Source organism: Somniosus microcephalus, chromosome 15, assembly GCF_052327205.1.
Source record: "Somniosus microcephalus isolate GS21.2 chromosome 15, FLI_Smic_1.0, whole genome shotgun sequence".
Lineage (NCBI taxonomy): Eukaryota > Metazoa > Chordata > Chondrichthyes > Squaliformes > Somniosidae > Somniosus > Somniosus microcephalus.
In genome coordinates this window covers 91,006,237-91,020,713 of record NC_141001.1, presented here as the reverse complement: position 1 = coordinate 91,020,713, position 14,477 = coordinate 91,006,237, and the positions used below count along the sequence as shown (strand labels likewise).

General features: G+C 40.9%; 1 protein-coding gene across 2 annotated transcripts in view; it reads left to right on the top strand.

Moving 5' to 3' along the window:
- The window catches only part of kif18a (kinesin family member 18A), a 155,117-nt gene that overhangs the window by 53,563 nt on the left and 87,077 nt on the right, over positions 1-14,477 (top strand). For both annotated transcript variants that reach the window (XM_086008122.1, XM_086008121.1), the window contains exons 7-9: positions 12,239-12,415; positions 13,408-13,482; positions 14,115-14,230. In XM_086008122.1, the coding sequence (XP_085864248.1) occupies positions 12,239-12,415; positions 13,408-13,482; positions 14,115-14,230 (368 nt within the window). The remainder of the gene's footprint in view (positions 1-12,238; positions 12,416-13,407; positions 13,483-14,114; positions 14,231-14,477) is intronic.

The following is a 14,477-nucleotide window of genomic DNA, read 5'->3' as shown; positions in this document are numbered from 1 at the left end:
AAAAGAGAGAACACATTGTTGCAAGAATAAGGAGGCTTATTATGTAGTGAAAATGGTCCCCTAAATAAACATTCTTTTTCTTCACTTTTTAATACAGAAACTATTTTGTCCTAGTAACGAAACAAAATATACTGAAGCTTCAAAGGCCAGTAGTCAGCTGCCTTTTGTTTTTCAGAAAGTACTTACTGTAACGTGATTGAGCTTTTGATGTTTTTGATACTGATTTGCAGCATGCATTCTAAAAAGTAAGATATTTACTCGTTTTCATTTTTTTAAACATACATAGGGAAGAGTAGCAAAATACAAAAAGACTAATATACTATTGAAATCCATAATTGTTATTTTTGAGTGCATAGATTGGGTGGAATAGAGAGAGTGCTGGAGGAATTAATTTGTTAAGTATATTGTAAGTCAGGCTTTTTTGTGAGATCGCCAGCAACACCACAAGTGGATATACGTGCTGCGTGTATGATTTTCCTGGACCATTACTAAGGACTCATTGCCTCTCAGCTTCATTGGCACTCCAGATGATGCGCTGAAAAGTGAAAGAGGCTAGAAGTCAATTAGGCTCCAGAGCTAAAATAAAAGAATCAACAGGACCAAAGAGAGAGAAGAACAAAGCGGTTGCAGGTTTACGTCAACACACGTGCTAGTATAACTCTAGTTGGATCCTGATGTGACTCAAATGCACTAAAACCAAATGGCATAACACCGCCCCCCCCCCCCCCCCTTCCCTCCCCTTCAATACCATCTAAACACTGTTCGGGCTTGCATTGTGGAGTATAACCCCAGTTTGTGACTAATGTCTGATATCAATGCCTATTATTTTTCTTCTTTGGATAAGCCTCACATAAACATCTGGGGTAGACTTTCTGCTTTGGGCGCAATGGGCAATCCGCTCAAAACTGCGCAAGTTCTCCGAATTGAAGCTATAGTTCAGGTTTCCACTCAAACTCATTTGCGTAATCACAAACGTAAAATCTTCCTTGAACCAGCGCAATCGGGCAACGTTTTAGAAAGTAATTTTTTTCCCCTTGCATTAAAAAATATTCCTTGAGTGTAGTTAAAAGTGGTAAGCTTTATTAATGCAGCTGAAAATGAGTTCATCACAAAAAATAAGCCTCTTTAAAAATAAAAGCTTCATTTTGAGAGCTTCCTTGAAGGGCTGCAAATGGTCACAATTACCAAAAACTCATCAGGGTGATTAATTCGTTCTGGGGGTGCGGCCAGTTTTGTGGGCCGGGACAGCGTCCAGTGTGATTTTTTTAAATCGGCACAAAAGATTGCGGAAACTTTATTTGTGCTGGACGTAACTTGCGCTTGAAATTTCTCAATCTTTTGCGCTGGTGTGGCTGATTTTGGGCGAATTGCACTGGAAAAACCAGAGGAAACTCTACTGATGATTCAGTACGGACTGCAATGGAAGTGCTGCTTTGGAGCAGGAGTAGATGTTCTGGGACCTCAGAGTGGGTCTGTAATAAAAATCAGAATTCACGGTCTAGGCCCAGACTGCCCAGAGCCCATGCCATGGGATGTCTACTAGTATCTATCTATATAATTAAAATTCTTACAGCAAGCATGTGTCTGTGGCAGCACATCTTTCAGAGACACTACACCCAAATCACAGCCCAAGGACATCACTGTAGGAGTTCCTCAGGGCAGTGTCCTAGGCCCAACCATCTTCAGCTGCTTCATCAATGACCTTCCCTCCGACATAAGGTCAGAAATGGGGATGTTCGCTGATGACTGCACAGTGTTCACCTCCATTCGCATCTCCACAGATAATGAAGCAATCCATGCCCGCATGCAACAAGACCTGGACGACGTTCAGGCTTGGGCTGAGAAGTGGCAGGCAATGACTATCTCCAACAAGTGAGAGTTTAACCACCTCCCCTTGACATTCAATGGCATTACCATCGCCGAATCCCCCACTATCAACATCCTGGGGGTCACCATTGACCAGACACTTAACTGGACCAGCCACACACTGTGGCAACAAGTGCATGTCAGAGGTTAGGTATTCTGCGGCGAGTGTCTCACCTCCTGACTCCCCAAAGCCTTTCCACCATCTACAAGGCACAAGTAAGGAGTGTGATGGAATACTCTCCACTTGCCTGGATGAGTGCAGTTCCAACAACACTCAAGAAGCTCGACACCATCCAGGACAAAGCAGCCCATTTGATTGGCACCCCATCCACCACCTTAAACATTCACTCCCTCCACCACCGGCATACCGTGGCTGCAGTGTGTACCATCTACAAGATGCACTGCAGCAACGCGCCAAGGCTTATTCAACAGCACCTCCCAAACCCGTGACCTCTTCCACCTAGAAGGACAAGGGCAGCAGGCGCATGGGAACACCACCACCTCCAAGCTCCCCTCCAAGTCACACACCATCCTGACTTAGAAGCATATCACCGATCCTTCATTGTCACTGGGTTAAAAATCCTGGAAATCCCTACCTAACAGCACTGTGGGAGTACCATCACCACACGGACTGCAGCGGTTCAAGAAGGCGGCTCACCACCACCTTCTCAAGGGCAACTAGGGATGGGCAATAAATGCTGGCTTTGCTAGCGACGCCCTGGTCCCATAAACTAATTTAAAAAAAAGTTTAAATGCAAAGCCTTGTTGGTATCACACCTTCAAAGTGGCATTTGACAATCATTTAAAAATTTGTTAAATTAAATATCTGAATGACTAAACCTGCACAAGTTCCATTTTGAAACAGATCACTGCTGAGGGCCTAAAGAGTAGAAAACTAGTTGATTCCCTAGTCCCAAAGTGTCCACTTCTGCCCATACCAGGTATGGTTGAAGGTCCCTGAAGCACCTCTGTTAGTCCCGAAACCAGTCCCCATTATATGCTTCTGCTTTATTTTTATAGTCTTTTCTCACCCTGGGTGAGCAACACTAATGCATAGAAACTTAGAAGATAGGAGCAGGAGTAGGCCATTCAGCCCCTTGAGCCTCCTCCGCCATTTAATGAGATCATTGCTGATCATCCAAATTCAGTACCCTGTCTCTGCTTTCTCCCCATATCCCTTGATCCCTTTAGCCTTAAGAAATATATCTAACTCCTTCTTGAATATATTTAATGAATTGGCCTCCACTGTCTTCTGTGGTAGAGAATTCCACAGGTTCACCACTCTCTCGATGAAGAAATTCCTCCTCCTCTCAATCCTAAATAGCTTACCCCTTATCCTTAGCCTGTGGCCCCTGGTTCTGGACTCTCCCGCCATCGGGAACATCCTTCCTGCATCTTGTCTGTCTGGTCCTGTTAGAATTTTATAAGTTTCATTGAGATCCCCTCTCATTCTTCTAAACTCTAGTGAATATAAGCCTAATCGACCCAATCTTTCTTCATACGTCATTCCTGCCATCCCAGGTATCAGTCTGGTGAATCTTCGCTGCACTCCCTCCATGGCAAGAACATCCTTCCTCAGATAAGGTGACCAAAACTGCACACAATACTTAAGGAGTGGTCTCACCGAGGCCCTGTATAACTGCAGCAAGACATCCTTGCTCCTGTACTCGAATCCTCTCGCTATGAAGGCCAACATACCATTTGCCTTCTTAACCGCCTGCTGCCCCTGCATGCTTACCTTCAGCGACTGGTGTACAAGGACACCCAGGTCTCGTTGCACTTCCCCTTTTCCCAATCTATTGCCGTTCAGATAATAATCTGCCTTACTGTTTTTGCCACCGAAGTGGATAACCTCGCATTTATCCACATTATACTGCATCTGCCCAATCACCCAACTTGTCCAAATCATACTGGAGTTTCTCTGCATCCTCCTCACAGCACACACGCCCACCCAGCTTTGTGTCGTCTGCAAACTTGGAGATATTACATCTAGTTCCCTCGTCTAGATCATCATTAATATATATTGTGAATAGCTGGGGTCCAAGGACCGATCCCTGCAGTACCCCACTAGTCACTGCCTGCCACTCGGAAGAAGACCCGTTTATTCAAACTCTTTGCTTCCTGTCTGCCAACCAGTTCTCTATCCAAGTCAGTACCTCACCCCCAATCCCATGTGCTTTAACTTTGCACGCTAATCTCTTATGCGGGACCTTATCGAAACCTTCTGAAAGTCCAAATACACCACATCCACTGGTTCTCCCTTATCTATTCTACCAGTTACATCCTCAAAAAATTCCAGTAGATTAGTCAAGCATGATTTACCTTTTGTAAATCCATGTTGACTTTGTCCAATCCTGTCACTGTTTTCCAAGTGATCTGCTATTACATCTTTTAAAATGGACTCTAGCATTTTCCCCACTACCGACGTCAGACTTACCGGTCTATAATTCCCCATTTTCTCTCTACCACCTTTTTTAAATAGTGGGGTTACATTAGCTATCCTCCAATCCATGGGAACTGTTCCAGAGTCTATAGAATTTTGGAAGATGACCAGCAATGCATCTACCATTTCTGGGGCCACTTCCTTAAATACCCTAAGATGTAGATTATCAGGCCCTGGGGATTTATCAACCTTCAATCCCGTCAATTTCCCTAACACCATTTCCTTACAAATACTGATTTCATTTAGTTCCTCCCTCTCATTAGACCCTATGTTCCCCAACATCTCTAGGAGGTTATTTGTGTTCTCTGTGAAGACAGAACCAAAGTATGTATTTAATTGGGATGCCATTTCTTTGTTCCCCATTATAAATTCCCGATTCTGACTGCAAGGGACCTACGCTTGACTTCACCAATCTTTTTCTCTTTACATATCTATAGAAGCTTTTACAGTCAGTTTTTATGTTCCCTGCAAGCTTACTCTCATTCTATTTTCCCCCTCTTAATTAATCCCTTTGTCCTCCTTTGCTGAATCCTAAACTGCTCCCAATCCTCAGGTTTGCTGCTTTTTCTGGCTAATTTATATGTCCTCTCCTTGGATCTTATGCTATCCCTAATTTCCCTTGTTAGCCACGGTTGAGTCACCTTTTTTGTTTTATTTTTATGCCAAACAGGGATGAACAAATTCTGTAGTTCATCCATGTGATCTTTAAATGTTTGCCATTGCCTATCCACTGTCAATCCTTTAAGTAACGTTCCCCAATCCATCCTAGCCAACTCGTGCCTGATACCATCGTAGTTTCCTTTATTTAAATTCAGGACCCTAGTCTCTGAGTCAACCACTTCACTCTCCATCTTAATGAAGAATTCTATCATATTATGATCGCTCCTCCCCAAGGGGCCTCGCACAACAAGATTGCTAATTAATCCTTTCTCATTACATAATATCCAGTCTAAGATGGCCTGATGTCTAGTTGGTTCCTCGACATATTGGTCCAGGAAACCATCCCGTATACACTCTAGGAATTCCTCCTCCACTGTATTGTTACTAATTTAGTTATCCCAATCTATATGTAGATTAAAGTCACCCATGATAACTGTTGTGCTCTTATTGCACGCGTCTCTAATTTCCCATTTAGTGCCATCCCCAACCTCAGCATTACTGTTTGGGGGTCTGCATACAACTCCCACTAAAGTTTTCTGCCCCTGGTATTTCTCAGCTCTACCCATACAGATTCCACATCATCAGAGCTAATATCCTTCCTTACTATTGTGTTAATCTCCTCTTTAACTAGCAATGCTATCCCACCTCCATTTCCTTTTTCCCTGTCCTTCCTGAATATTGAATACCCCTGGATGTTGAATTCCCAGCCTTGGTCACCCTGGAGCCATGTCTCCGTAATCCCAATTATATCATATCCGTTTACATCTGTTTGCGCAGCTAATTCATCCACCTTATTATGAATGCTCCTCACATTAAGACACAAAGCCTTCAGGCTTGTTTTTTTAACACTCTTAGTCCTTTTAGAATTATTAATTACTGTGGCCCTGATTGATTTACACCCTTGATTGCTCTGCCTTCTACTTTTGCGTGTCTAACCAACATATTTTAATGGGACAAATGTTGAGTTGCAGTTTCCAGAAATAAATTATCTTTTCTTGGCCTGGAAATCTTGTCATTGTTAAAGTTGATGCTTTTTAAAAATGTTGATGGCATTTACAATAGTGAATGCTTCCAAACAACATTGCTATTGTGTACTATATATGTAATGATTTAGTATGAGACTTTGTGAAGTGGAAGTAATGTTGCAAGGAAGGGAAAATGGTTTCTGAATAAATTGTTAGTGTAGCGCCGACTAATGCTGCAGGGAAACCTCGAACAGTTTTGATGTTGAAACTTTAATAAACTAATAACCATGATTCTTTTTTACTTGCATGTGTTTAATTATATTACAAGCACAAACACATCTTTAAGTCTTATTTTATGTAAAATATTCATTATTTCTGCTGCAGAATGCAAGTAGTGGCACCCTGAAAATGTTTCCAGTAGTTCTGTGCGATCTTATTATCTCTATATTGTACTATACTAAAACATTTATAAAATCAAGACTAAAATTATATTTTACGTCTGACTTTTTTTTAAAGAGCTGAGATTACATAAGACTAAATAATATTAATGTATGGCAGAGTTGAGTGACGTATCAACTACTTAATCTGCGGGCAATTGGACCTATTCATAGGTGTCACATGAACAGTGAAGTAAAATATAATTGAAAGGAAGTACTACGCTGAATAACTTTTTTTGATTTATTGGCAGTTAATTAAAAATATCATGAATTAATTAAAATTCAGTGGGAATCTGGTGTTTGCACTGTTAAAATTAGAAAGTCAAATGAAGATGCTGGAGACATTCCAGTGATTTAAATATTCTGACGTACTAACTAGAATATCTCATGATTCACAAGATTATTTTAATAAAGACATTATATTGCAGTTCTAAAGCAGGATTGCAAGCGAATTAACAACCAAAGCTGTTTTAAAAGAACATGATAGGGAGTGTGTATTATTAATTAACTAAAATCATCTCATGAAATTGTCAACAAGAAGCTTCAGACTGTTAGTTGAAGCAGTAAAATTAGAATATGGACAATTATAACAATGTGTGAAAAGTCAGAAATTGAGCTACAATATTCCACGCTACTGGGGTTAACAGATTATCAACTGTGACCAGAAAGCTGGAGCTTTCTTCAGTGCTTCATTGTTTTGCAACTTTGGTAACTAGTTATAGAGTAGAGTCAATTAGATGTGTTTATCAAGCCAAAGCACTGAGCATTTGTAGCTAAAGAGAGCTTCCTGTCTCTGGAGTAAGAAGCAGATGGGCAATATCATGGGTATTTTTCATGGGGCCGGATTTTGTGGTAGAAATAACTGTATCAGTGCTCACCATTATTAAAGTGTAGATCAGACAGTAACTTCCAGCGACCACGCACGCACAGTTAAACACAGAAATAAGCAAGTTGCTGTCCAATTTGCCCTACTCCTCCAAAAGCTGTGCTATACCGGTGTCTTGCCAAGAGACTTGCCATTGAAACACATGGAACAGCATGAAGTTGCTGTACCTATACCCACTAAACTCGCCAGAAAAAGTTAGGGCTTATCCATTCCAGTATAAGTACATTTTTAACGGCTTAATTACTATCATACAAGCTCTCTAGCACTGAAAAGTATCTTTTACAAGTGTGGAGTCTCATTCCTTCAGCTTTTAATTATTGTTGGAGATTTAAAAAAAATAAAAATTGTAAATACTTTTTAAAAATCTTTTTCTTTCCGTCTCTTTTATCTCTCTCTCTTAATCCCATCTTTCTTTCCCTCTCTTTATTTTGGTTTATGTACATGATTTGGTATTGAATTAAATATTCTGACTTGCACTTCCTTGTTTAGACTCTGTGCTGCTTATTAACCTTTCTTCAATCTGATTGGTTAAGGAGATTCACAGTTGCTTGTCCTGTTCATCCAGGTCCAAGATCTCCTGTAGAGGGCACTGCGCTGAAATGGCTTTCTAATTACAGTAATTTCCTGTGCAAAACCCCATAGAAAGCCCATGGGCAATTGCAAGTGTAACAAACAGCTGGCGCTGTTCATTTGCTACTGAGAGCATGATTTTTGATGTTGTATTCTCAGCACTAAAGAAAACAGTACATTTTTCATTACACTGCCCAATACGGTGTACACGTATCTCTAGTGTTTCAGTTGCTGCTTGTCTTTCAGACAAGAATTTAAATATTCTATCAGTTTTGGTAAAGAAACCTCTGACCTTCTCATCCAACTAGATTACAGATATATACAACAACAACTTGCATTTATATAGTACCTTTTTAATGTAGAAAAATATCCAGAGGCATTTCGTAGAAGTGTGAGGAAAACTGACACTGAGATAAAGAAAGAGATTAGCAGGAAGGGACCCAAAGCTTGGTCATAGAGTTGGGTACAATGTTCCCGCTCTGGGGGTCCTGTGTAGCTGGCTCACTGGCTTTTAAATGGAAAAACCACACATGTGTGGAATTTTTAATGGGCCATGTGGCCCCCAAAAAATTAGAGGGAACATTGGGTATTAAGTGGGTTTCATAGAACAAGGAGGTGAAGGTGTTTAGGGAGGCATATGATCTAGGCAGCTGAAGGACAACCACCAATGATGAGGCAAGGAGAGGGGGATGCACAAGGGGCTACACCTTACTTCAGCTACACCCATTCAGGCGAGGGGTTGTATTGCACCACGCTCCTGACTTGTGTCTTAATGATGGTGCAAAGGCTTTGAGAGGTCAGGAAGTGAGCCACTCATCACCAAATACCTAGCCTCTGCCTTACTATTGTAGCTACATGGCTAATATGGCTGGTCCAGTTCAAGCTTTTGATCAGTGTTGACTCCCAGAATGTTGCTGTGCTTTCTCCTGTTGGAGATGATCATTGTCTAACACTTGCATGACACAAATTTTAGCTGCCCCTTGTCAGCCCATCCTGGATGCTGTCCAAGTCCTGCTGTAGGCTGACATAAGGTGCTTCATTATCTGAGGAGTTGTGAATGGAGCTATACACTGTAAAATCATTAAATTGCTTCTTTCCTGACTTTTAGATGGAGAGAAGGTCATTGATGAAGTAGCTCAAGATGGTTCGGCCAAGCGTGCCTCCCTGAGCAATTTCTGCAGCGATATTTTGTGGCTGCAATGATTGGTCTCCAACAACCACAACCATCTTTATGTCGGATATAACTCCAGCCACTGGAGGAATTTTCTGCTTGACCCCCATTATTCTCACTTTTCCTATGGTTTCTTGGTGCCATACTGTGTCAAATGCTGCATTGATGTCAAGGCAAGCTACACTTGCCTCTCCATCACAGCTTTGATCCATACATGGATGCAAGAGCTGAAGCTCAGTAAGCAGATTTTTGGTGAGGAGCTGTTGCTTAAGAGGAATTTTGATGTCTCCTTCCATCACTTTACTGATTGGGAAGATGGTGATAGGGCAGTAATGAGCCAGATTAGACTTGTCCTGCTTTTTGTGGCTGGGATATACCTGGACAATCTTCCATATTGTCCAGTATGTCGACACTTGTACTCCTGTGCCACTTGGCGTGCTGTGCACACTTCTGGGCTCCATATTATAAAAAGGATATAGATGCACTGGAGAATAGTGCAAAAAAATTTCATAAGGATGATACCAGAACTTAGAGGATATACTTATCAGGAAAGGCTGAACAGGCTGGGGCTCTTCTCTCCAGAAAAGAGAAGGCTGAAGGGTTACTCAGACTAAAGACTGATAGAGATCTTTAAGATAATGAAAGGGTTTGATAGGGTAGACATAGAGAAAATGTTTCCACTTGTGGGGGCATCCAAAACTAGAGGTCATAAATATAAGGTAGTCACTAATAAATCCAATTGGGAATTCAGGATAAACTTCTTTAACCAAAGAGTGGTAAGAATGTATTCACTAGAGTTTAGAAGAATGAGAGGGGATCTCATTGAAATGTATAAAATTCTGACAGGGCTAGACAGACTGGATGCAGGGAGGATGTTTCCCCTGGCTGGGGGGTGTCTAGAACGAGGGGTCACAGTCTCAGGATACGAGGTAGGACATTTAGGACTGAGATGAGGAGAAATTTCTTCACTCAGAGGGTGGTGAACCTGTGGAATTCTCTTCCACAGAAGGCTGTAGAGGCCAAGTCACTGAATATATTTAAGAAGGCGATAGATAGATTTCTAGACACAAAAGGCATCAAGGGGTATGGGGAGAAAGCAGGAATATGGTATTGAGATAGAGGATCAGCCATAATCATATTGAATGGTGGAGCAGGCTCGAAGGGCCGAATGGCCTACTCCTGCTCCTATTTTTCTATGTTTCTAGAATGTGGAACATACTACCACAAAGAGTAGCTGAGGCAAATAGCATAGATGCACTTAAGGGGAAGCTAAATAAGCACATGAAGAAAGGAATAGAAGGATATGCTGATAAGGTTAGATAAAGAGGGATGGGAAGAGGCTCGTGTGGAGCATAATCACCGGCATAGACCAGTTGGGCAAAATGGCCTGTTTCTGTGCTGTAACTCGATGAGTAGATACAGGGCCATAGTGGTGCTGGAATAGTTTGGGTAGAGAAGCAGCTAACTGTTGGCACAGGTCTTCAGCGGTACAGCTGGGATGTTGTGAGTGCCCATTGCCTTTGCTCTTTCCAGTGTATTCAGCCGCCTCTTAATGCCATGTGAAGTGAACCAATTTGGCTGAACACTGGAATTTATGAAGGTGGGGCACTCGGGATGATGCCATGTATAACTGTACACTCGACACTTATGGCTGAAGACACTCAACAGATTTTCTTGATCTTATTTGAACAATGTTGCCTCTAATTTTTTTGGGGGGGTACGCGGCCCATTCAAATTTTTGCGCATGCATATTTTTTTTCCATTTAAAAGCCGGTGAGCTGCCTGCACGGGACCTCCAGCCGTGCAGCTTAACGGAAACGTTGGTCCACAACCAATGCTGATGATTCCCAGGGCCACTCCCATACCTCTGGTGGGTCTGTCTTGGTGGGATTGGACATACCCAAGAATGGTGATGGTGGAGTCTGGGAATTTGGCTGAAGGATATGATTGTGTGAGTATACCTGTGACAGGCTGTTGGTTGACTAGTCTGTGGGACATTTCTCCCAACTTGGGCACTAGCCCTGGGATGTTATTGAGGAAGACTTTGCAGACTCGACTGGGCTGCGATCCCTCAAATCTTGTCTGGTGTCATGGCTGATGGGTCTGTCGGATTTTGTTTTCCTTCATTTTTGAACTTTAAAGCAGTTTCTTTACAACTGAGCAGCTTGCTAGGCCATTTAAGAGGACATTAAGAATCAACCACATAGTGTGGCACAGGAATCACATGGATATATATATATGTGTGTGTGTGTATATATATGACATCCCTAAGAAACTCACATTTAATGAATTACTTTTGCATTGTAGTCACTGTTATGTGTATTTGTATTTGATGTTGTTAGTTGAGAGCGGAATGTTAGCCAGAGCGCTGGGAGAACTACCTTCTCCTCTTCAAATAATGTCTCGGGATCTTTTACATCCACCTAAACAGGCAGGTTGCTCCTCTGTGTAACATCTCATTCCAAAGACAGCACTTTTTCAGTACTACACTAAGAGTGTCAGCCAACATTACATGTTAGAGGGTAGGAGATACCTAGATCAAGGCACAGATATAATTCAGTCCTGATTTAAGTTGGAGTGGACTTGAACCCACAACCTTACGATTCAGAGGCAAGAGTGCTATTAACTACCCTGCTTTACTCTGTCTTGGCTATTCCCTCTAAAATGTAACCTATGTAAATTTGCCAAGTTAAAGTTCCAGCACATCAAATTAGTAGCAATTATTGCTACCTGTTGAACACTGGTTGTACTTTAATCCAATTACAAATACCTGTGTCAGAGACAAAAAAAAATCGATTCCTCTTTAACTCGGTACTTAGAACTGAAACATGCTTTTGAGTCTCCGAGGATGGGAGCAGACTCATCAAAGTGGTGCTTATTGCTCTTAACCTCAAGGACTTGTAGGCCTATAAATTTGTCTCAGGCGGTGGCGCAAAACGGGTGGTATCGGATCGTCCGCCTGTTATACGCAGCGTCTGATGTTCAGTTCCATTGACTGCAATCAACTGAATATCAGGCGCTGCGTATAACGAGCGGACGATCCGATACTGCCCGAGATGAATTTCTAGGCCGTAAAATTTTAATTTCAGTAGGCACTGTAGAGTTCAAGAAACTTCAAATGACTATTGACAGGTTTAACACGCCAATATTTTCATGCTGAATGAGATATGTCTTTTCAGCAAAAGGCTATGCTTAGTATTACTACAGATCTTTGCTAAATAACTTTACTGTTTTTTGCAGAGAAAGACCCAGCATATTCCCTACAGGAACAGTAAACTAACTCGGCTATTGAAGGATTCTTTGGGAGGAAACTGCCAGACAATAATGATAGCTGCTATCAGCCCATCTTCTTTGTCTTACGATGACACATATAACACACTAAAGTATGCCAATCGAGCGAAAGACATCAAATCCTCAGTAAGTTTTGCATGTGTGTGTATGTATTTACTAGTTGATCTCCCTTAGCACTGCACATGGAAAGTCAAGGTCAAGTGTAGTCTTCATGTGAAGCAGGATTAGAGGGTAGGAGATACCTGGATCAAGGCACAGATATAATTCAGTCCTGATTTAAGTTGGACAATCTGCCCTTATTTTTATTAATACTTTTGATTTTTTTTTTATGATAAAACCTAGAACAAATTTGGAACAGCAGGGAAGTAGAATGAGTTGGAGCATGGGAGCTTCTGTATCGTACAGGCTGAGGAGCTAGGAAATACAAAACGGAGGTGCTGCAGTGCCACCACTGGCAGGAGGGTTTAATTATAGCATGAAAAGTTTACAATGGCAGTTTGCATTATGAATTTGGCCCAGGAATTTATTATAGGAGAAAAAGTTGACACAGAAATGTGACCAAACCGTGAAACAGGAAATAAGGTTTTGCAGTTAGAAAGTGTATGCAGTGATCAGATTTTTAATATATGATAGTTTCAAACATCATAATGTCTCCCAGCTACCCTGTATTTTGTATTGCATTTTATTGTTGCTACTCTGATCTTTCACTGTGTGTGCATTAGGCTGTGTGTTTTACCAGTTTTAGATACAAATCTATCTAATTGCATGTAAACTCAACATTTAATACATCATAGACTTTAATGTAATTTAGGTGAAGCATGCTCTATGCATAAAATGCAGGGCTTCGCTTTGCACATTGCTGTAAATCTACTCAAATAATTAAAGTTATGACTTCTTTGCCTGGAATAGTAATGTAACAGTAAGCAGAATGTTGTCAGATTCCAGGACTATACTCTTGCCTTGCCTTTGCAGATCTCACCACCAGCAATCATGATTTAATAAAATATTAAATGAATCTTGATACAATTTTTTTACTGTTTGATAGTATTTTGCTAGGCATAGCTTTGTTCTAATTTACGTTTTATTATAATTACTCCATTTTCTTTTCATTTCTGCAGCTAAAAAGCAATGTTTTGAATCTGAATTACCATGTGGGTAAATATGCAAAGATTTGTGAGGAGCAAAGGAAAGAGGTATGTCGTCACTATATAAAAGCAGCAGAGGTGTTTGTCCATTGTGAAAGCAAGACTGTCAAAAAATAATATAGATAATATATTCTTATTATACTTACATCCTCAAAACATGCCTTTTTGACCATGCTTTCAGTCATCTCGGTTAACTCTTCTGCTCAGTGTCCATTCTCTCTTATGTGAAGTCCCTTGAGATGTTACATTAAGAGTGTAATGTAGAAGAGTTAAGAGAGTTGACCAAAAGCACATTCAAAAATATAGGTTTGGGGAAGGTTTCTAAAGGCAGGGAGAGAAGTAACAAGGCAGAGAGATTTAGGGAGGGTAGAGCTGTGATGGTTGAAGGCTATACTACAGATGGGTAAGAAACAAGGGCAAAAATATTAATTTCAGTGCTTTGAAGGAAAGAGAACCAGTAGGAGGTTAGCAATGATAGGGTAAGCAAACAGAACTTAGTGTAGAACAAGATGTGGACAGTGGAGTTTTAGACAGGTTGGAGTTTGTGTAGAATGGAGTCACATCCTAAGGCAACAAAAGTGTGGATAGCACATTTTAAAAATGTTGACCCACTTTGAATGATACTTTAACTCGAGTGCTGGCTCAGATCTTGTATTTTTTATGCCTTATTTGTCTTACAGATTATGCAGCTCAAAGAGAAATTGAAGGCTTATGAGAGTGAAAAATTGGTGATTCGTAATAACCATGGACAAAATGTTGTGGTTGGTTCAAATCCAAAGGAAAGTGAAATAAAAAGGTAAACCTATAAACTAATATTTGTGTTTTGAAACCAAAGGCAGAACATTTTTCGAGAAGGTGCTTTTTCACTTAACTTCACGCAGAAGTAATTTTGGAGTGCCATTTTCCTTGCTGATGTAGTACATAGTTTCTGTTGTTGTTACATGCGTTTAATTAATGATTGATGGGCTTTATCTCCATGCCTTTTCTGTCTTCAGTACGTATGTCCTTATCCAGCTGTAGCAAATAAACTCTGTGGCTTAAGA